Source organism: Anneissia japonica, unplaced genomic scaffold (genome assembly GCF_011630105.1).
Source record: "Anneissia japonica isolate Jap-2015-1 unplaced genomic scaffold, ASM1163010v1 scaffold737_len1565949_cov176, whole genome shotgun sequence".
Classification (NCBI taxonomy): Eukaryota; Metazoa; Echinodermata; class Crinoidea; order Comatulida; family Comatulidae; genus Anneissia; species Anneissia japonica.
The window spans coordinates 1,116,185-1,136,580 of record NW_022741618.1 but is presented as its reverse complement, the minus strand read 5'-3'; the positions used below and the strand labels follow the sequence as shown (position 1 = coordinate 1,136,580).

At 36.6% G+C, this 20,396-nt stretch overlaps 2 protein-coding genes across 7 annotated transcripts in view; one reads left to right on the top strand and one right to left on the bottom strand.

Moving 5' to 3' along the window:
- LOC117118852 (collagen alpha-1(I) chain-like) overlaps nt 1-4,535 on the bottom strand; it is a 13,854-nt gene extending 9,319 nt beyond the window's left edge. The window contains exons 1-4 of one of the 6 annotated variants that reach the window (XM_033263584.1): nt 4,392-4,535; nt 3,877-3,881; nt 983-1,128; nt 323-401 (exon numbers count right to left, since the gene is read on the bottom strand). In XM_033263584.1, the coding sequence (XP_033119475.1) occupies nt 323-401; nt 983-1,102 (199 nt within the window). In that variant the 5' untranslated portion in view covers nt 1,103-1,128; nt 3,877-3,881; nt 4,392-4,535. Of the gene's footprint in view, nt 1-322; nt 402-982; nt 1,192-3,875; nt 3,882-4,385 lie in introns of all 6 variants that reach the window. The other 5 variants (XM_033263580.1, XM_033263579.1, XM_033263578.1 and 2 more) reach the window with 5 other exon arrangements.
- A 5,467-nt stretch (nt 4,536-10,002) lies between these two features.
- The window catches only part of LOC117118849, a 12,790-nt gene continuing 2,396 nt past the window's right edge, over nt 10,003-20,396 (top strand). The window contains exons 1-7 of the mRNA XM_033263576.1: nt 10,003-10,138; nt 11,636-11,730; nt 12,306-12,407; nt 13,034-13,585; nt 14,609-14,731; nt 17,140-17,255; nt 19,300-19,378. Of these exons, the coding sequence (XP_033119467.1) occupies nt 10,078-10,138; nt 11,636-11,730; nt 12,306-12,407; nt 13,034-13,585; nt 14,609-14,731; nt 17,140-17,255; nt 19,300-19,378 (1,128 nt within the window). The 5' untranslated portion in view covers nt 10,003-10,077. The remainder of the gene's footprint in view (nt 10,139-11,635; nt 11,731-12,305; nt 12,408-13,033; nt 13,586-14,608; nt 14,732-17,139; nt 17,256-19,299; nt 19,379-20,396) is intronic.

Here is a 20,396-nt window from a genome sequence, read left to right as displayed (position 1 = left end):
TCTGTTTAACCATGAAGCCTCCGTGGTCTAATGGTTATGACGCTCGCCTTGACAGCGAGAGGTCACAGGTTGGAGTCCCGCCAGAGGCATTTTATTACACAATTTCTTTATTCATTTATTTACTGGACTACATTCGTTGAGAGCTATGCTACACGATGTATTATTATGTCCTTTATTCGAACACTGTATTTACCTTTCTTTGATGATTAATATATATATATATATATATATATATATATATGTATACGTAAATGTATATATGTATATATATATTGTATTAGTTGGTAAAAGTTCATTAATATAATGACCATCGTAAACTTACATTGCATGGTGCAGCTTGTAGACTTATCAGGAGCGGTAGTCAACGATGTGTCACGTTTGTTGATTTCGTGACCTAGGGTCTGAAAATCAGAATATCACGAGTTTCTTACATTTGACATTTCCGGAGAGTAAATCAAACTTTTTACAAACAATTGACCAATCAGGAGAGGGTCAGAAATACGTTAATGTCGCACAAACACATAAGCTTACGAAATATTATCCAAGAGGGCGGAACGGTCCTTTATTTCATTTTAAGCTAATCTACTGTAGCTTTTTGAGCATACGCATTGATTCTTTATCCTCGACATACAGTTTAAGAATGACAAATAATAAATACCAATTTATATTTTATTATACCAACAAAATTATTATGCAATTTTTACACAGCAAAATTATGGAGAAATTACTGATAGCAGACATTTTAGATCCAAGACCCAGACATGATCAATCAATCAATCGTTCCATTAATACATGGCGCCATTCCAACAGTCTTTAGCCGTGGTCCCGATAAAAAAGAAGGAGTATTAAAAAGTGCGTCTTCTTGTGAAGTGAATTAAAAATATCAAGTGAAGACGATGTTTATGATTAATGTTGAAGGGAAGTTTATTTCTGAGTATTGGACTTATGTTGGGAAATATAATAGGCCTATTTAGATTCCTACCGGATGTCCTTCCAGCTTGTTATCGATTTGTTGAAACTTTAAAATTCCAGAAGAACATAGCAGAAGCAGTCCAGCACCAACGGTGACGTTGAAGATCGACTGGAGGGAGACTCCACCCATTCTTTGTGATTTCTGGTGACAGCCTTCGAGAGTAATATTTTCGTCTCAATTTAACGAGCTAATTCACATGAACTTCTATTTCTACTTCTATAAAAAAATAAACTAATTCATAAACTTCTATTACAATGGACTTTTCCGGAGTGCCAATGAAACTTACAGCTGACACCAATCAGAAAAGTGCCATGAATACGCGCGTGTCCAACAAGCACACGTGTTGTCCCACAAACGCATGTGTTTGCGTATGTTTTAACAATGTCGTTTTGTGTTACCTTGGCAACAATATAAAAGGGGCAGGGCTTATCGGAAAGGTCCATTAAGTCACAAAGTACATAGGAATGCAGTAGTATATTGTGGTCTATATTAAATTTCATATAGTACTAGGGTATCGTAAACCAAACGTACATTGAAGGATCCAATGTGTAGGCTTCAACGGGGAAGGCCAGGAATACGTGCATTCCCCACAAACAAAATAGTCTCAGGGGCGCAGCAGAGTCAAATTTCAGACGTGTGGGGGGGGGGGGAGTCACAGACGTGTGGGGGGGGGGGGAGTCAAGCCTTGTGAGTGCAGCGAGCAACTAGGCTAGGGGCCAAGGGCCGACAAGGGTCCCCGGTCATACCAAGGGGCTGGGCCGAAGGCCCTGAAAATTTGCGTTATTTTTACGTGATAAAAGAGAGAATTGAGAGGTTTCACCACTTTCATTTCTATAAAACCTCAAACAAAAAATTCAGCCTACCAAAATGTCTAAACAGGGAAATAAATTTGGTGTGAGATTTCACTCTTTCCTGGTTCCACTAAGGTAGTAATGATCTTATAATCATGAACCTCCGATGATGGCCAATTTTTAAATAGGTCTTAAGAGCACCAATGTTTTTCTATACCTACCGTATTAACATTTTCTTGGACGTGAGAAACGTAGGCTTATCTTAATACAGCGCTTTTATATTTATATTATTTTCTGTAATGTTATTTAGTTTGACGCAGCTAACGGTGTACCATCGCCGCGTCTAATTGTCGGTTCCACTTGTCCAAAGTTATTACAAAATTTAAGGTGGTCACTTCGGGAGGTGACTCATAAGGAAAAATCCAAAAGTCAAAAAGTGGTCGAAGTGGCTTACGGGAGGTGGTGGTTAAGAGAGGTATCAAATGTACTGACTAGATTGGGAGAAAAAACGGGACCATATGAGAGTGGACGTTAAGGGGTGATTGCTTGCGGGAGGTGGTCGTACAGGGAGGCTCTGATACCAGGGAAGAGTTAATTTACACTCTTCCCTGATTATACCAAATAATACTGTAATAAATTAGTGTTTTTATTTGCTAGAATATGAAACGGCGTGTGCGCCGGGTTTTAGGTAAGAGTCACTCAGTTACTCTGTAAATCATAATATTATAAAAAGCAGGCCAGGCTGTAAAGTAGGCCTGTGTGGGGATATATCCTTCGCGCAAAAGTTAGGCCTATAAATCCGCCGCACATTTTGGAAATTAATGCCAATTAATGCCAATTTCCGAGCAAATTTTGCCGAACATTAGGCTTTGACCTAATTTTAGTAAATAAACAATGTATTATACAGTAGCTACAATTCTGCGCACCTATTTTCCTAGCGATTTTCCGCAAAAATTTGAGCCAGTTTTTGAGGAGTCATCCGCGCAATTAAAAAGCTTCACAGTATGGTAAGGAGAGTGGCTTATTCCCAATTCTTTTGTTTGCATTGTCGTTCAGTTCCTGGGGACAATTTTCATTATATGCCTATATTTTTTTTATTATTTGAGAGGGACCTCCTGACCCTCTGATCCTTCCCCTCTGGCTGCGCCCATTAGTCTCACGGGATATAGCTCACAAAACACATAGCAAAACAAGTTTTTATAATACTGAAATGTGTTGTGTTTCCACATTACTTAAATATATTAAAGTAGGGCGTCTTCAGAAATCTGAAGTAGCCTAATTGGTCAGATATTCTGCACATGTTTCTCTACGAATGCAATAAAATTATGTTCCTATAATAGGCCTACCTGTGCGTCTTATTGTGGTTGCCAGAATTATATTATATATAAACAATCAAATATTATATTTACATAAATATAATTTATTTAATTTACTTTCCTTCTTATTTGCATTATATCTGCATAACAAAAAAAATAAATAGTTTAATTTAATTTTTAGGCCTATTTTTGTTTTTTTCTCTCTCTCTAGGGTCCTCCTTTTGTTTTGCACAGTTGAAGCTTGTCAACTACTCTGATAGTCAATGACAACCACTTGTTCTGTCGATTCAGAAAGGTTAAGAACTTTATTGTTATTATTATTATTATTATTTTAACGAATATTTCGTCCTAATCATAAGGACTTCATCAGCGTAAATTGAACACTACACCATTACAACTAAGTGACATAATAAATATATATTTACATGAAATGAAAAAAGAAAGTGAGCTCATTTTGCAACATACAGGTTTATAAAGTGAGATATATTTCAAAATTTATTTATTTATTCATTAACATCTTTAACCAGGATGACACAATCATTAAAAAAATGTTTACATTGTGGTCCTGGAAAAAAACACACACACACACACCCACACACAACACACAAAGCAATAATTTTCCACCTAATCCTTCCCTTTTCTCTTTCCTTCCCCTACTGCTTTTCTTTTCTTTTCTTTTCAAAAGCCACAAAGAAGGCAGATGTGCCCCCGCCCCCTCCCCTTTTGAGATGGCGCCGCCATCACTACCGGGTACACGCAGGTACCTGGGCTCCGGCAGCTTCCCCTACCGTGCACTGCTAAGTTTGCGGCGCCACTTCAAGTAAGGGGGTGTGGCTTTTCAATGGTGAAAAAAACTTACTGAAATTATTTAAAATCAATAAGGGGAAGAAATGATCTTGTAACTCTTCTTGAAAGAACAAATTGACGGTGAGTGGGTGATATTTGTGGGTAATTCATTCCAGATTTTTGCTCCGGTAACCTTAAAAATTTAACTCATCTAATTATGGATAAAGATTAATATTTATTTTATTATTATTATTATTATTATTATTATTATTATTATTATTATTATTATTATTATTATTATTATTATTATTATTATTATTATCATCATCATCATCATTATTATATTACTATTATTAAGTTCACCTAGACAATGCTAACAAGAGCTAGCGAAAGCTCGTGAGAATTATAAGTTGATTTTATATGTATTCTTTCACCAATATAAATACTGTGTAACTTTCTACATTCCTCTTAGTTTCCTATTCCTATTTTCAAGTTTATTTGGGGGAAAAATGAAATTACCTGAATTTGCTAATTAGATCACTTGAGGTTGACTCGACGCCAATCTGCTACCTCGATGCCAACTATAATGAACACTGGTGCCTTAATGTCTTTTCATCATTTTTTTAGAGTGGCATGATGTTCTCTTTGTTTTGAGGTGGATGGCGGCTCCTGGTACAAAAGGAAACGCTTTTATCTTTTCACATCCTTATTGCGTGTTTCAAACAAAACGGGTGATCTGTAACCAGGGTCATCCCAATGTCAGTGAAACTATATTGTTTTCTTATTCTAAAATATATTAGGTGTGCATGTAGCTAAGGAGTGGGTATGATTCCGGCAAAGCCCACTTCGGCAAAACCTGCCACCACAATGCTTACGAAAAAAAAATACAGACCTCTTCTATGAAATTAATATTTGCCTTTTAATAATAACTATATTACATTATCTTTAGTTTAAAATGCAAGATGTATCATATTTACGTTTTATTTAAGCACTTAATCATCGGGGCCCTCTCAACCCAAACCTAGAGAACCAACCCCTCTTCCATTCGGTAGAGTCTGGGTACATGTCTGTATAACTTTTACCTTTATACGCCGCCGCTGCTATAGATATCTCAGTTCATCTAATGAAGTTATGAATTTTATATATGACTTAGTACTCTAATTATAATCATTTTAATGATTTTATAGTATCATAAATCTATGGTTGGGTTTATTATATTCATTAAACTTACCTTACTGGAATATTTTATGTGTCGCTGTACGTACGTGCATTGTAGTAGGCCGTCATATTAAACCCAAATATGGGCATATCACATTTTATGTCACATAACATTGGATAGTGTGGATAGGGATTTAGCTGTGTGTATAGCCAGTGATGCCGGAAAAACAAAATTAGAACATAAGTGTCTGACACAGTTACGTAGGTCTACATATATTGGTATTCAGTGGTACGAAAGCCAAATTTAGTTTGAATGTACAAACGTTAATTATTATAAATTCCATCTGCAAACACTGTTTCTAAGATTTTAGTATCATTTTTTAATAATATATACCTGTAATATTGTTCCAAAGGTCAGGGTCGCTTGATGGTGCCGTGTGTGAATATTTCAGAGAGGAAAAGATGATTACCTCATAGCTTATGAGAATAGAGTCCGAAATTTGAAATGGAAGCGCGCGCGCTTTTGAGCAATGTGCAAAAAAATCTGGCATAGGCCAACCACCAGGCAAGTATCTCACTTGAGACCCAGATTCTTGAGAATAATGCACAGAGAGTGGGTGAAATTTGTAGTAATTGAATATACATTTAAATACACTTATACCAGTAAGTATATTAGTTTCAACGGGTGATATTGTTAGTACGACGTTCCTATACACACTAAAGGGCTACCAAGTTACTGCAACTCTTGGACGAAGTGGAAACATATCCATAAAAGTTCTTGGCTCAAAAATGAAACAAATGATCAAAATACAATATAAACGGGATACGAAATCGAATAAAAATAAACAAAAATGAGATATGAATTATGTATAATCACCAAAAAGAAGTGCGATACCGTCAAGTAAGAGTAAATCAATTTACTGAATGTAAATGTTAAGTAACGAAATATAAAATATTGAAAAAAAATAAGAATCTGAAGGAAAACATATGTAGTATGGACGAATAAATATTCCAAAAATATAAGAATAAATATAAAAATGTATGATAATACCTGTTACCCGTTATTTCTACAAACCCCTCTTCAATGTCTTAGAATATTAATTGTACAGTATACCATAAGTAAGTTTTAAAATCCAAAATTAGCTTTAAAAGACAATATATGCCAAATAATTTATTTTACCATGGATTGTGTAGGCCTAAGGAAGTAGGATTAGGCGAAAAGGAAATAGAAATACCAGATTCTATTTAATATGCTCTCAATTTTTAAAGGTCGTATCATTGACATAGATCAAGACATACACACATTTCTCAAAGCCTATGATAAGATATTATATTCAAAATATGAGAAGTGTGTTTGTGACTGTATCGCGGCGGGGTCATGTGTGATGACCTCCTAAAAATAGCTTGTACTCTGCTAGCCTCCAACACCAACAGCATTGTGAATATTTAATTTAATTTATTTTATCGCAAAGGGGTGCATTGGGGCCCAGAAAAAGTTTGCACCACTTCTCCACTAGAAATTAGATGAGCAAAAACAAAACCATTACCTCATTTTCACAGCTAGCGCCACTAGTCGTAGTCGATAAATGCCCCCCACCAGGGACGTATCCATGGGAGGGGGAAGTGTAAAAACACACAGTGTAAAAATTTTAAAGCTTGTTCTTGAGCCAATACAATTTTTTTTTCATGGGATCACTTAAAATGAATACTTCTAAAACATGTAAATATGCATCAGTCCCAGCATCTGTACAAGTTATACATATAGGCCTAATAGGCTTACTAAAATTATAACACATAGGCCTAAGCATGATTTTAAAAAATCTTAAATCCATAAATCCCAGGCCAGTCTTTTAAGATACAGAAATGTGATGTTGTATGATTCAGTTTGGTTTTTATCGTTTTGCAAGCTTCTTTAAAGTTTTGTTTAATAATACTAGCCTATTAATAATATTAATAATAGGCCTAATAATAATAATAATAATAATAATAATAATAACGATGTTGATGATGGTGATAATTGATAATAATATTAATAATATTAAAAAGTGAAGAAAATTGTGCTAAAAGCGAAAAAGAAAGTTGTGATTAGTTGATCACAATTATTATAGTATAGTTAAAACTTAGTAAGCCATAGTTAGGCCTAAGTTGTCCTGGATATTAAGTAGATCCCTGGTAAAAGATCATGAGAAATTTGTTGGCGCTTCATTTTGACGATATAATGGCGATTTGATGACGATGAAAGTGTCATTTCCGACCATCTAGTGGTACTATTTCCTTAAATGGTGGTTGTGAAATTACAGTTTTGAAGTATATAAAGTACACGCAGTAGTCAAAGACAATGTCTTTAAGCTTTGTTTCTATGGTATATCACACATATTAATAAAATGGTTGCTGAAAATCCCTGATAAAAGTTGTTTTTTTTTTTTTTTGGTTTTTTTTTTTAGCCGCCTCATTTTGATTAATGATAATGTGATGATAATGAATTTTACTAAAAGTGTCATTTCTGGCCATTTAGAGGTACTATTTCCTCAAATGTCCGCACCTCAGCCCCAGCCATGGTGGGTCTGGGATGGGTATCGACTCACAAATTGTCCTCCCCTCCACCTTTTTAAAACAGATTTACGCCCTTTCCTGGGTATGACATTAAACTCCATCGAGTCGGCACCTGACTCAGAGTGTAGGCCCCTATGTCTTAGTGACTGCTGAGGCGAGGGTGCATAAATTTGTTTTTAGGATGTGATCTTGGTTTTTATGCCCATTTTTCGTGATTAGGCCTATGTTTGTTGGATAAAGAATGTTTTGAGCATTGGCAGATTCAAGGACCTCCTCCCCCCCTAATTTCTTTTAATGGAGAAAAAAAAAATTACTGTATATACAAATTTAAGTCTGAGAGTATAATTTCGGCCAACTAGAGGTGCCCTAATCATAAATTTTCTCACCTCAGCCTCAGCCATGGTGGGTCTGAGGTGGGTGGTTCCTCAGTCTGTGCAAGTCCCTCCCTGGGTCGCCTCTCTTTCGAATTTCTGGATCCGACACTGTTGATTTATTATATAACTGTTATTAGGCTTACTAATATTAGTTATGACGCGTCTATTGCAATTTTCACTTTATCCTCTCAAAACAGTTCTAAAAACGTTCAGAGTGCGCTAATTCACAGGGGGATTCGCCACCGCCGGGATCCTACGTACCTCGCATAACAGCCCCCCCCCCCCCCCCCCCCCCCTTTCAAAATCCTGTCTACGTCCCTGCTCCACCCCTCAATCTTCAGGAATGATGTTGTATCATCTTCACCCATAGATAGGCCTACACCACTGGCACCATTAGCAATCACCCTGTCCACAACCCTGAAGGTAATATTCGTTCATTATGTGTCCCTGGTCCAGTAGCTCGAGTAGTGAGCATGGAGAAATGTTTAGGCCTCTGGTATACCATAGGTGTATGCAAGGGGCGGTCGGGAAGGTCGTACGACTCCCCCAATTTTCAAAGGTCCACATTTTTTCCAAAGACATTTTTTTCTAAGGCCTTTTGACAATGACATAAATGAAAAAGCATTGATGAGGTACGGTAAACCAATGAGTCCAAATACCTTGCCAATTGCGTGACGAAATCTATCTCAATTCCAGCAATTCTGAAACTGAGCCTGCCATCCGCTTCAAGCAAATTGTATTGATCTCTTAATCACATCTTGCTGTTATTTCATTGTGAAAAGGTCCAAAAAATTATGATCACGACCCACCCAGAAAAAAATCCAGGATACACCCCTGTATCAATAGCAGCTCTAGGATATAGTATATGGGGGGGGGGGTGCTAAGTATTTATGGGTGTAACTATAGCGCGCAGCGTTATTTAAGGGCCGAAGGCACGAGCCAGAGGTGAGTATGGGAGGGGGTGTCCCCTCCTCCCAAAACGAGATTTAAAAAAAAATATTGGGACTTCTAGATGGCCGGAAATTGCTGGGATGGGAAAACTAGGCCTATTTTTTTTTTTTATTTATTTTTTTTTTTTGGTCTAACTGCCCGACGAGCTTTGGCCGATGGGGGGGGGGCTTGACCAGACCGATGGGGCTTAAGCCCCCTGCCCCTTTCTGGCGCCGCCACAACGGTACAGCGGTTGGTTTGATGAAATTAGTATGCAAATCATCTGAGTAGATGTGGGTTTTCGTCGACTAATTCCCATCAGTTCAGGAGTGAGAAAACAATATTCGCTCACAAAAACCTAAATCTCTGTTTAAACAGTGGAGCCAACGGATCTAAGCACATCGTCTAGCCTTAGTAGATTTGAAATTGGTGCCTAACATTATAAAGCCTAAATCATCACTAATATATGGCTTGGTGAACCCTTTTGATCGTCTCTTTTTATGGTTGTTAAGCTTGAGTTACATTCCGGGTTTCGCCTACATAATTGCCTTTATTACATTTAGAAAAACGACAAAATTCGGCAAACTGGGTTTCGACCAACTTGGATTCATTGTTTTCGAGTCGGCAACTGGTAGGCCTACTCGGCAAGCCCGGGAATTCGGCAAAGTGGTCTCAGCAGTCTGGCATTCGGCAAACTGGATTTCGACCATGCCTAGATCCATTTATCATAAAATCGGAATACATGGAAGAATAGATAGTGCTACATTGTGAATGTTATGCTGATGTGTTCATATTTTACTGCTTTTGGTTTACTTTCGGTTAATTGGGTTTCGGCAAACTGGGTTCGGTATATAAACTGAGATTCGATGGCCGGCAAACTGGCATTCGGCACTGAAACTGGGTTTCGGCAAAGTGGAGGACTCTAAGGAATTTGTGAACATAGAGCCTGAAATCAGCGGATGTGCGATATTGTGACCTGCAGGAATCACATTTTGCTGGATTTTGCTAAAATAGTAGCCATGTGCTAGTAGGCCTTTGCATGGTTTTACATATGGAACGCCAATTTGTCTTCGGCAGAGGCTTTTCATAATGGCGCATTCCATTCGGCCCATAAAGGCGTTCCATAGTTTACTGTTTATTTACTGGCACATGTAATATGCATGCTTGGTGCTGTGTTGATGTTTTCAAGATAAAATATGCTTTATCAACAACTGAAGCGAAGCTTCTTGATTTATTTAATGTGCTCCGTGCTAGAAGGTAGGTATTGTAATGTTTATTTTTAGCTATTATCTTGATTAATAGATTTGGAAACAAGGGCGAATTATTAATAAAATACTAGAACCTAGGCCGGCGTGCTCAGGATCACTTCCTGAAGAAGACTGTTGTGATTGCTGGAACGATCTCATGTCGGCTGATAGGTATTCCGAATGAATGAAGAAAGGCCTAGGCCTAGGATATTTAATGTGATTCAAGCCAATATCGAACCGAAAATGAATTAACGTTGCTTAAATGGTGATTGAAATATTTGTAGTGCACTTATGTATCATACCTCGGTTTTTCGCTCTCCAGGCTGTTTAACGTAGGCCTAGCTAGCTAGGCCCTAGGGCTAGGTAGTATAGGCCAATTAATGGCCTGCGCAAGGACTTAAACTGTTACCAGGATAGGAAGCTGGCTAGTTTAAGCTGTCTAACTTGAATTAGCCTTATGTGTGGCATTGTTTAATGCTAATGAGCCAGATAAGCACAATCTGCACATGCTCAGAAAAACAAAACTTTCCTTAGGCACACTGCGTATCGGCTAGGCGTACAGCTAGACCTAGCCGAGAATTACGGTACAGTATAAAACAAAGCAAAAAAGGGTACTAATTTCACTTGGCATGCAAATCAATCATACTTACACACTTAAAAACAAACTAATCTACCAATAAAATTACCTGCTAGTTAAGATATAAGGCAAGTATGTTCACAAATTTGATTTTAAATTGATGTGATTTTGTTATTTTCCATGCAAATTTGAGGCTGATTTTTTTTGGCATAATGTAGCAAGCCGTCCTAGTAAGGCAAGTCGAATGAATGGTCGAGCGGTTACAGTAAGGCAGGGGTGCCAAACCAACATTCATAATATCGGCGCTTATTCAAGCGGAAATTAAATACGAGCGCGCAAAGGCGATTGGCCCCAGGACAATTAGGGCCAGTTTCAAGCAATGGGCCTGATCGTCTCATGGGCCTCATTATCAGACTATAGGCAATAATCATTTTAGCCCATGACTGTCGTTTGTATTTGTTGATGTATTATATACAGTAACGAAGTAAATAAATAAAATAAATAAATATCATTTTAATAACGATTTTTAAGAATATCTGTGGTTAAAATAAATTTAGAATGCAATGATTAGCATAAAAGTGGGCCTGATACTCCTGGACCCGATCATCTCGTGGGCCCAATTGTCTGGTTCTGGTAGTGGAACAAGTCTTCATGGATAAGGACATAAATGTAGACACAATTGGCTCATGTGCATATCTTTGGAGACGAGTGGGGTTTCCTCTGTGTACTGGTCCATACAGCCCCTGTTAGTATCCTGGGGTTATGGATCCTGAGTCCCATCCATTGCAGGATGTACTACCGTAACATAAATTGCCTAGGCCTGTCCACCAATTTGTATTCATCCATTCTTTTGATTTCAATATTAACTTCATATATAATTTTTTTTTGATTTCAATATTTACTTCATATATAATTTTTTCACACTCACAGTCTTAGGATCAAACAACATTTTGTATGGTGGAATTTTAGGTGAGAATGTAGATGATGTGAACGATACTGATTCAGATATTGCTGAGGTTGTTTTGGTAAGTTTAATCAGTGGAGATATAGTAGGCTTGTCAGAAAAAATTTGGTTCAGGGCCAAAATTGGTCCGCCGGACAGATTTTTGCTTTAAAATTACCTACCAAATGTAGTCCACATAAGCCAAAATCGGTCTGACATTGTAACGTCATCATATTGCCATATGAATTTACAAAATTGAATTTTTATCTACTTCGTCATAATTTTCATACTCATTTGGGTGCGTCTCGCTTATCCGTGCTTGATTGTCTCCCAGATTTCAGTATGTTATAGCTGAGATAATTCTCTTTCTCAAATGTGTTCTTGATTTTTAATTTTCATGACGTCATCATGGTCAAAATTTCTTTTAAAGGTGACATGTCAAAATCTGCCATGGTTTAGGAAATCTGCCATGTCTATAAGGGGTGAATTTCCAGTCATGAATTGACATGGCATTGTTTTTGTGCTGTATCTTGGTTTTTCTTTTGATCAATCATTTCCAATTATCAAGATAACAATCATCAGATCACTATCGGATCCTGCGTTGCTGATGAATTTAATTCTAAATCTAATATATTGTTTCTTTTGTATCTCACTTAGATTGCAACAAATTATGCTACAAAATATGAATCTTTGATTGTCTCAAGTCCAGATCAGACTCATGTGACATCAGAACCTGTTATTCTTGGCTTACATAAAGTGGTAAGACTGAGTGTATGTATATCAGCCCATAAAATATTAATTATGAAATTAATTATTGAAAGGACTATGTAAAGAAATTATTAAATTTTGTTGGCAATATAGGAAATTACCATTGTTAAATTATGGGTAAAAAATCAAACATGTTAAAAACAAATTTAAACCCAATAAAACATTATGATGCAGAATTTATATAAATATAATCATATAAATTATCAATTTGCATACTAAAAATATATTACTTGTGTTTTGTAATTTAAGGACTGTATTGTTATTAAAATATGACCTTTTTTGTAAGTTTTATAACAAATGTATACTGTTTTGCAACAAATGTCTATATGTACATGGCATATGGATGGAAAATATGGTGTAAATGGAATAAATGATTCAAATAAAATGGCCTATTATGTATAACTAAGTTGTCTACCTCTAATTAAAGACCCCTCCAATGAAAGACCACATTCCTTCCATCCCAAATGAATGCCAATCTTTACAGTACCATATTTCTTTATCATTTTTTTTTTTCTAATTAAAGATCAAAACTGCAAAAGACCATGAAAACCCTGGTCCCAAAACTGGTCTTTAATTAGAGGGAGTCTTGTATCAATAATACAAATTCTCATTCACAGAAGTTGCATTATACTACTGATGAAGCCACACATTATGTTAAAGTGGAGCGCCACCTTGTTAATGGGAGGGAAAAAATCCAGACAAGACGTGCAATAATTGGAATCAACTATAGAATTAACTTGACATGGAAAAACAGTTCGAACTTTCATGAATTTTTAATAACGAAGGACAGAGTTCATCGTTTATTTATCTCTCAACACACTTTTTATCGGAGTGGTTCAAGAATTTGTACAAAATATACCTCGACATTTGAAAGCAAAAACGTCAGAGACAGGGCTACTGAACATCTGACTGTCAGTGATCAATCCAGTAGCGAAAGTGATGGTCATGTGATTACACCTAGCCAATCAATTGCAAGTATTCTTAGGAAGAATCCATTATCTCTATGTGGAGAGTGCCATGGTTCAGAAAGTTACTCTACATCTCATTGGAAAGTGCCACAAAATGAAACACAAGAAGAATTTAAGATATTATCTTATAATATTTGGAATTTCAATAGCGTAGAAAACCATCCAAAGTACTATGTGAAAAGAATACAACAACTTGGAAAAGTAAGTCACATTTGATCCCTATTATTTTTTGAAATAAATTTTGTTGTGGGGGGGGGGCTCACCCTTAAATATTTCTATATGGGGAGGCGCTGCACTTACAGGGTATATTTTTTAGGGCTTGGGGGGAATTGCAGCATTTATGGGGTATACTTGCGAGGACTTTGTAGCACAAGTTTGGGAAATAACCAGGGTGAAATTGGTAGTTAAAGTCCCTGGTCTATCCTGAGCCAAAGTGCCACGATTTTCTACTCGATGTTAGCAGGAATTTCAAGCTAGACTGGGTGCTAAGCCGGTAAACCCCTTGCTAAGCCTACCTTTGATACAGTCACGAGATCGCAACCGGGCGGAACACTTTTTGCCATCGGGACCAGTAAATATTGTGCCCCCCTCTCTGGCACTATTGAGTGCACTTTTTTCCTTTCGTCTTTTAAAGCACAGTGCAATTTTGGTAAATGGTAGTTCAAATCCATAAGAATTTTCAGTAAAATAGGTAGCGCAAGTATCTCATGTCTTGAAGTGGCTGCGGCACGCCCCTGTTTAGTTGGTATGCAAGTGAGCGTCCCGGGTTCTCAAAAGATTTTTTTCAAAAATTTACACTGTATCGTACAGAATGCCATCATTGTATAAAAAAAAAAGATTGCTTGCTTAGGAACCACATTCTCTGCAGGAATCTTCATATTATTTATTTATTTATTTGTTTGTTTGTTTACTTGATTTTATTTATTAGGTATAAAACAATTAATATGCAAAAAGTTAAGGAAACTTTGTCATTGGTACTATTAATATTATTAATATCGTTAGTTTACAACTAGTCAAGTTTGAGGATCAATAGATTTTAATATATTTTAAATATTGCATTTTTTCAAGTTATGTCTTTAATGTTAGGTAATCCACTTGATAGTCGACTGTCTCTTTATATATTTTGTGTATTGTACTGTTAATTTTTTTTTGAGAGGATTAAATGAAATGAAATGAAACATACAGTATTAATAATTGAAGATTACTTCACCCATTGAATTGCAGTTGGTTGCCAGCAGTCGATCTGATATCATAGGGTTTCAAGAGGTACGATTTGACCAATCAAATGGAGCGCACCTGGGGCCAGCACAGGTGCAACACCTTGCAAACCATCTACCTGCTTATCAGGTAAGCTCAATTTCAATTTAAGTTTGCTAAATGTTCCTCAAGATAACACCAAATCCTACTGCACAGATCATTATTATTTTCAGCTGCCACTCTTTGGAACTAAACATATTGCTGAATAACACTCAATTGCTATTTTCAAGGCCAAACATCAAACACACCTTTTTAACTTTTAAACATGCACAGTGTGTTTGATTTTTAATCCTGTTCAGTAATATTAGCACTTTATAAATATTTAATTATTATTCTCTTAATTGTTATATTCCTTTTCAATTTGTTTACAATTTAAAACAAAAAAAAAATCCATTTTTAGTGCTTAAAAACTTTGTGTCAAACGCTTAATTATATAAAACTATATTAATCTAATGTTTTTATAAATGTAGATGTTTGGTTTACACATCAGTAGGCATTTATTACCATGCGAATTATGTATTATGGTGTCTACTTGTTATCATTCAACTTTTATTTTTATAGGCATATTTTAACAGTGATCTTATTTAATATAAGTTTATTAATTGTTTGCATGATTTATAAATATGAGGCATGTTGTGGCAAAATTGTCGCACAGTCCAGTATTGAGTAAAATGAGCTATAAAATATGGGAGCTCAAAAAATTGCCTAAAAATCCAAATTTGTTTTTCACTATAGATTAAAAGTTTAATGTCTTATTAATCATGTCCCAAAGTATTAGTTCTGGAAGGGGTTAACAAATTGTTTATTTAACTTTATTTTTCATAGTTCATGCTATTAAACAATGTATGCACAAATAACTTTGAAAGGCAATTACTGTACTCAAAATCCTGTTTATCTTGACTTTAAGAGTACAGTACTGTACTTTCACTTTCCAATAACTTAGGCTTGAAATGTCCAATTTGAATGAATGACCCCTCATTAAGATCACATACTCACAGGCCCGTAGCCAGGGGGGGTTTTTATGGTTCGGGCGAATCCCCCTTTTCTAGCGAACCCCCCTGTTTTCTAGTGAATCCCCTCAAATTTTTGAATGAGTCCCACCCGTTTTTAAATTGTAGCCTGCGATACAAGCCTACATTCATAGAATATCATCTCAGCTTCAGAAGTTTGGAGATTTAAATTAAAACGCAATTCCAGCAAACCATGACTTTACGATGGCACACATAAGGATGGCATACATCGATAAAAACCCGGCTGCCGTCTCAACTTTCACTGGCCTTTGGCTGAATGTTTGTAAGAAACGTACCAACCGGTAACGAAACCGGTCGCCGTCTACCTAGAGTAAATGGTGCCACCAAACGAAGCTAAAGTTTTGCGACTTAATCCACCAAATGCAGATAAAGTTTTGCGACTTAATCACCTAATTGTGGGTTGTGTGTTTAGTAAATTCCATAGCCATACTGTCCATACCACACACTAAACTATGTGCTGATGGAGCATTTTGGGGAAATGGACTCTCCTTTTTTTTCATCCCAAACAAAATATTATTAATAAATCAACATAGTCCATCTCAGTCATCATAGCACTACACTACAGAACGGAGTGCGTCAAAACGAGTGTTTGTTAATATTTGTGATAAAGAATCATGAAACGTTGTAGAATAACTGACTTTTTTTCGTCCGCTGTTGCAAAGAAGAAAACGACAGATAGTCCTGCTGGGTTATTAATTTTAAAATTAATTAGCCTAGCCTAGATGTTGACTAGCTAGGTTCGCTCCTCGTTCATTTAGATACAGAATTATACCCCGACGACAACAAACTAGTGTAGGCCTATAACCTAAGTACAGTAGGACGTACTACAGGTAGGCCTACTAGGCCTAGGCTTTTGTTGTAAAAATTGTACAGGATGCGCCATAGGCCTATATTTAAAAAAATTTTGTTAATTATTATTGGTTGGCCTGGGACGGACCTTGGCAGGCAGGCCAGCTTTACCGTCGGAAGTCCTGGGATTCGACGATGACGTCCGTGCACGTTTACAAACGCCAAACGTCGGGGAGAAAAACCACAATTTGTCGGGGAGAAAAAAAAAATTATATGTATTTTTTACATTAGTAGACTAATATCGATTTAATAAGCCTTTGAAACCTCTGAATTGTCAAAATTTTTGGGACCAGGACCACTTTTGGAACCTATTAATTGAAGCTCGACCACGCCCACTTTGCTTTCGTCGGGAAAAATCTGACCCCTCGTTGGGGCACCGCCACCCCTCCCCCGTCAGGCAAATCTCGGTGCCACCTCTGGACCCCACGCCCAGAGAACCCTCCCTTGAAATGACCTGGCTACAGGCCTGTACTCAGGTATCTGAAAATACCAATAACTTGAATTTCAATTTTTGCTACAACTTAGCCACAACATGCCTCATATATCATGAATTTTATAAACATATTTTAACTAATACTAATATTGTGTTTGAGAAATTTACTTTTTGTATTATCACAGTTTGTCTATCAACCAGCTGTGTCGTACTTCTCAGAAAATCTCTTGAGGGTTGAGGAAGGCTTAGCAATATTTTCCAAATATCCCATCATTGATCATGACTATATCCTCTTATCAAGGTAGGAGTTGCATTGATTAGTAGCAAAGTTTTTTCCAGGGCCTCCAATCTTGAGTTTCCGAGTCCTTCTTTACATTTCATATTTAGCCACACCTTATCATACAACCTAAAGCACAGATTAGTAGAAGGATGTGAAGTCATTTATACTTTACTTAGCAACCTTTAAACTTTATCAACACTATGAAGTTTTATGTGACATATGTCTGATTTGCCCATATATAGGTATGATAATGTCTTTTCACATCCATTTAGAGTCATGATGATGTCATAACACACCCGTATATGGGCAAATCACAGGTACCATATCGCATTTGTCATAGTGTGGACAACGCCTGCTGAACACTCCCATTTTTGTCTGTCTGACACATCAGACAATATTTTACCAGACTTAAATGATCAAACAAATTATTTGTCTTTCCTCATTTAACCCTTTGAAGTCCCAATAGGGTCTATTCTAGGTCGCTGGGGCCCCTTAAGGGGTTTTAATAGGTTTCTGAAAAATGCATAATAAATTTTTATGACTGTAACTTTCTGCAAATGTTGGGTTGGATTGTTGGGTAAAATGTTTTGGGCTCCCGAAAAATAGCAAAATCGTTTGACTTTTTTACCTAGGTCAAAGGTCATGTGCCCCAAAATTGCAATTTAGGGGCCTGAAAAGGGTACTTTTTTCCCCATAAACCCCCATGTAAATGATACTAAAAAAATTCATATGCTCATAAATGTTATGCATAATGTGGAATATGTTGTTTTCTACAGAAATAAAATGTGTTTGCTTAAAAAAAATTATGCTTTCATATTTATGACGATTTTTTTATGCCCAAGGTCATAATTTGGGGAAAAGCCTCTATCACACGCCCCCTCCCTGGATAGAGGGCAAGTAAGCCTAGCTAGGCCTAAGTATGCTTATTTCTAACTAGGGTGGACTACTGGACATATATATATTTCACTAAAACTAGTACACTTGATGAAATAATAATACAATATAATAATAATAGAGAAGATGGGGGTAGGGGTATTGAAATATGAGAAGGGGGTCCATCTACAGTACATGACCAAACCCGAAATGAATGTTTGCAGGCCTAGGCCTAGCATTACTGGTTGCGCTGCTAAAGTTTCTAGTAAAAATCTTTCCTCGAATTCATATTATTTATATTATTAATTAATTAATTAATTATTATAGAAACAATCCTGCTATCCTCGTCTATCCAAGTACATCAATCACTGACAGAAACAATTGCTGATTTTTGCTCTATACAATCGCTAATCCTTGTCTAGTTACTAAAAGAGTCACCAACAGAGGGCAGCATTATTAAAACAATAGGATATATAGGTCACTATACGGACTGCGCATCCAATGACAGTAAATTACTCCGTATGGGATATGGACCACGACCTCAAAGGGTAAAGCGAGTTGAGTGGCAGAGTGGTAAGGCAGGGGAACCACTAACTACCTGTGCCAGGTATTAACTGGCACTGGTTCTGGTTTGAGTTGTTCCTTGCCTCGGATAAGGACTTAAAATGGGGGTCCAGTGTACACATTTGGCTTATGTGCATTTTGTAGAAACCCTTTGTATGTTTTGGAATAGTAGAGGGTTACTCCGATGCTATGGTTCATTTTAGCCCCGTCCTTGTGGATTGATGTGAACACAAAGCTACTATAAGCGCTTCTTTACGGCTGCCAGGTAGTCATGGACAACACTAATACACAATTTAGCACAATAACGCTGCAATTTATGAGTATTCTACCTCTACCTTTTCGTACATTTACCAATCTTTTACTGGTAGTCAGACAATGCTTTTTTTTGTTAGACAAAATCTGATAAAAAATTTCATCCAGAACTATCAAATTTTATTTGGCAAAAACATGTAACAACATGCCTAAATATGGTAATGATTATGTCACATCATGACCATACAGTATATAAGCATATCATGACTATATATGGGCATACAACAGTTTTTGTCAATGAAAATTTGATGATCTGGGCAGAGCTTAAATATATATCCATGGTAAACAATTGATGAGTATAGCTTTCTTATAATAGGAATATTTCAGATGAAGAAGATTCTGTACATCAGAGAATATGTCTTAGAGCTGAGATTGACATTCCATATATAGGCCAAGTAAGTACTCCTACTCATGTACTGCAACTCATTCTTCAAGTGAAATGATTAGACCTACTAATTTCTCAGTTTAATACTCAAACTCATTCTTGAATTTAAATTCTACTTATTCTCTAATTCAAGTAGAGTACAGCTACTTATTTTTTCAATTCAAGTACTTCCATTCATTCTACAATTTACAGGCCTCTGTCCAGACTACTAAAAACATGTGACATGCCTAAATATGGTCATGATGACATCGCATCATGACCGTATATAGGCACATTATGACTATATATGGGCATACAGAAGAAACAGTGTTACTCATTCTTTAATTGAATTACTCATATTCATTCTTCAGTTTAAGTACTATTTTAGGGCAAATAGAAAAATTTATTAGATTGTCACTCCCGCCTGTGTAAACAATTTAGGAAATATTGATGCGGGAATAATTAATTAATTTTTTTTTTTTATTTTTTTTTTTTTTTGTTGCATCACTTATTTTTAATGCATAAAAACAACTTTGCAAAAAACCATTTCCCTCAAAATATAAAGGAATTGGCTCCAAATTCGCATCTGCGACTGAAAATAGGCAACACCGCAGTCCATAAATAAAGAAACCCGCCCAGTGGGCTTATCGTATCGTCGATTCACAGCATGAAGACTCGCATGTTCCACAGAGACTCTCACTGCTTAAAATAACTTGTTACATAATGCATTACAAGTGGGCGGTCTTCCTTGTGGTGGGTGTGCTTGGTTGGATTGGTTGTTGTTGGGCAAAAACTAACCTATGACATCAAGAAAGAAAGTTTAGGCAAAGGCTGGCCTAGCTCGAGGTAAAGACCAAAGCTTAGGCACCTATGCCTAAATAACTATAATTAGGGTGTTCCTTTCCCTTTCATGCTCGAGTAATGTCTGACTTTGTTACAGGAATATAGGCCTAGTTTGGATAGGCCATTGAATCACAGGGCAGTTGTTTAAATGTATCTGCCACTTTGAAAAACGATGTCTGTTCATGCAAACGGGAATCCCTGTTTAT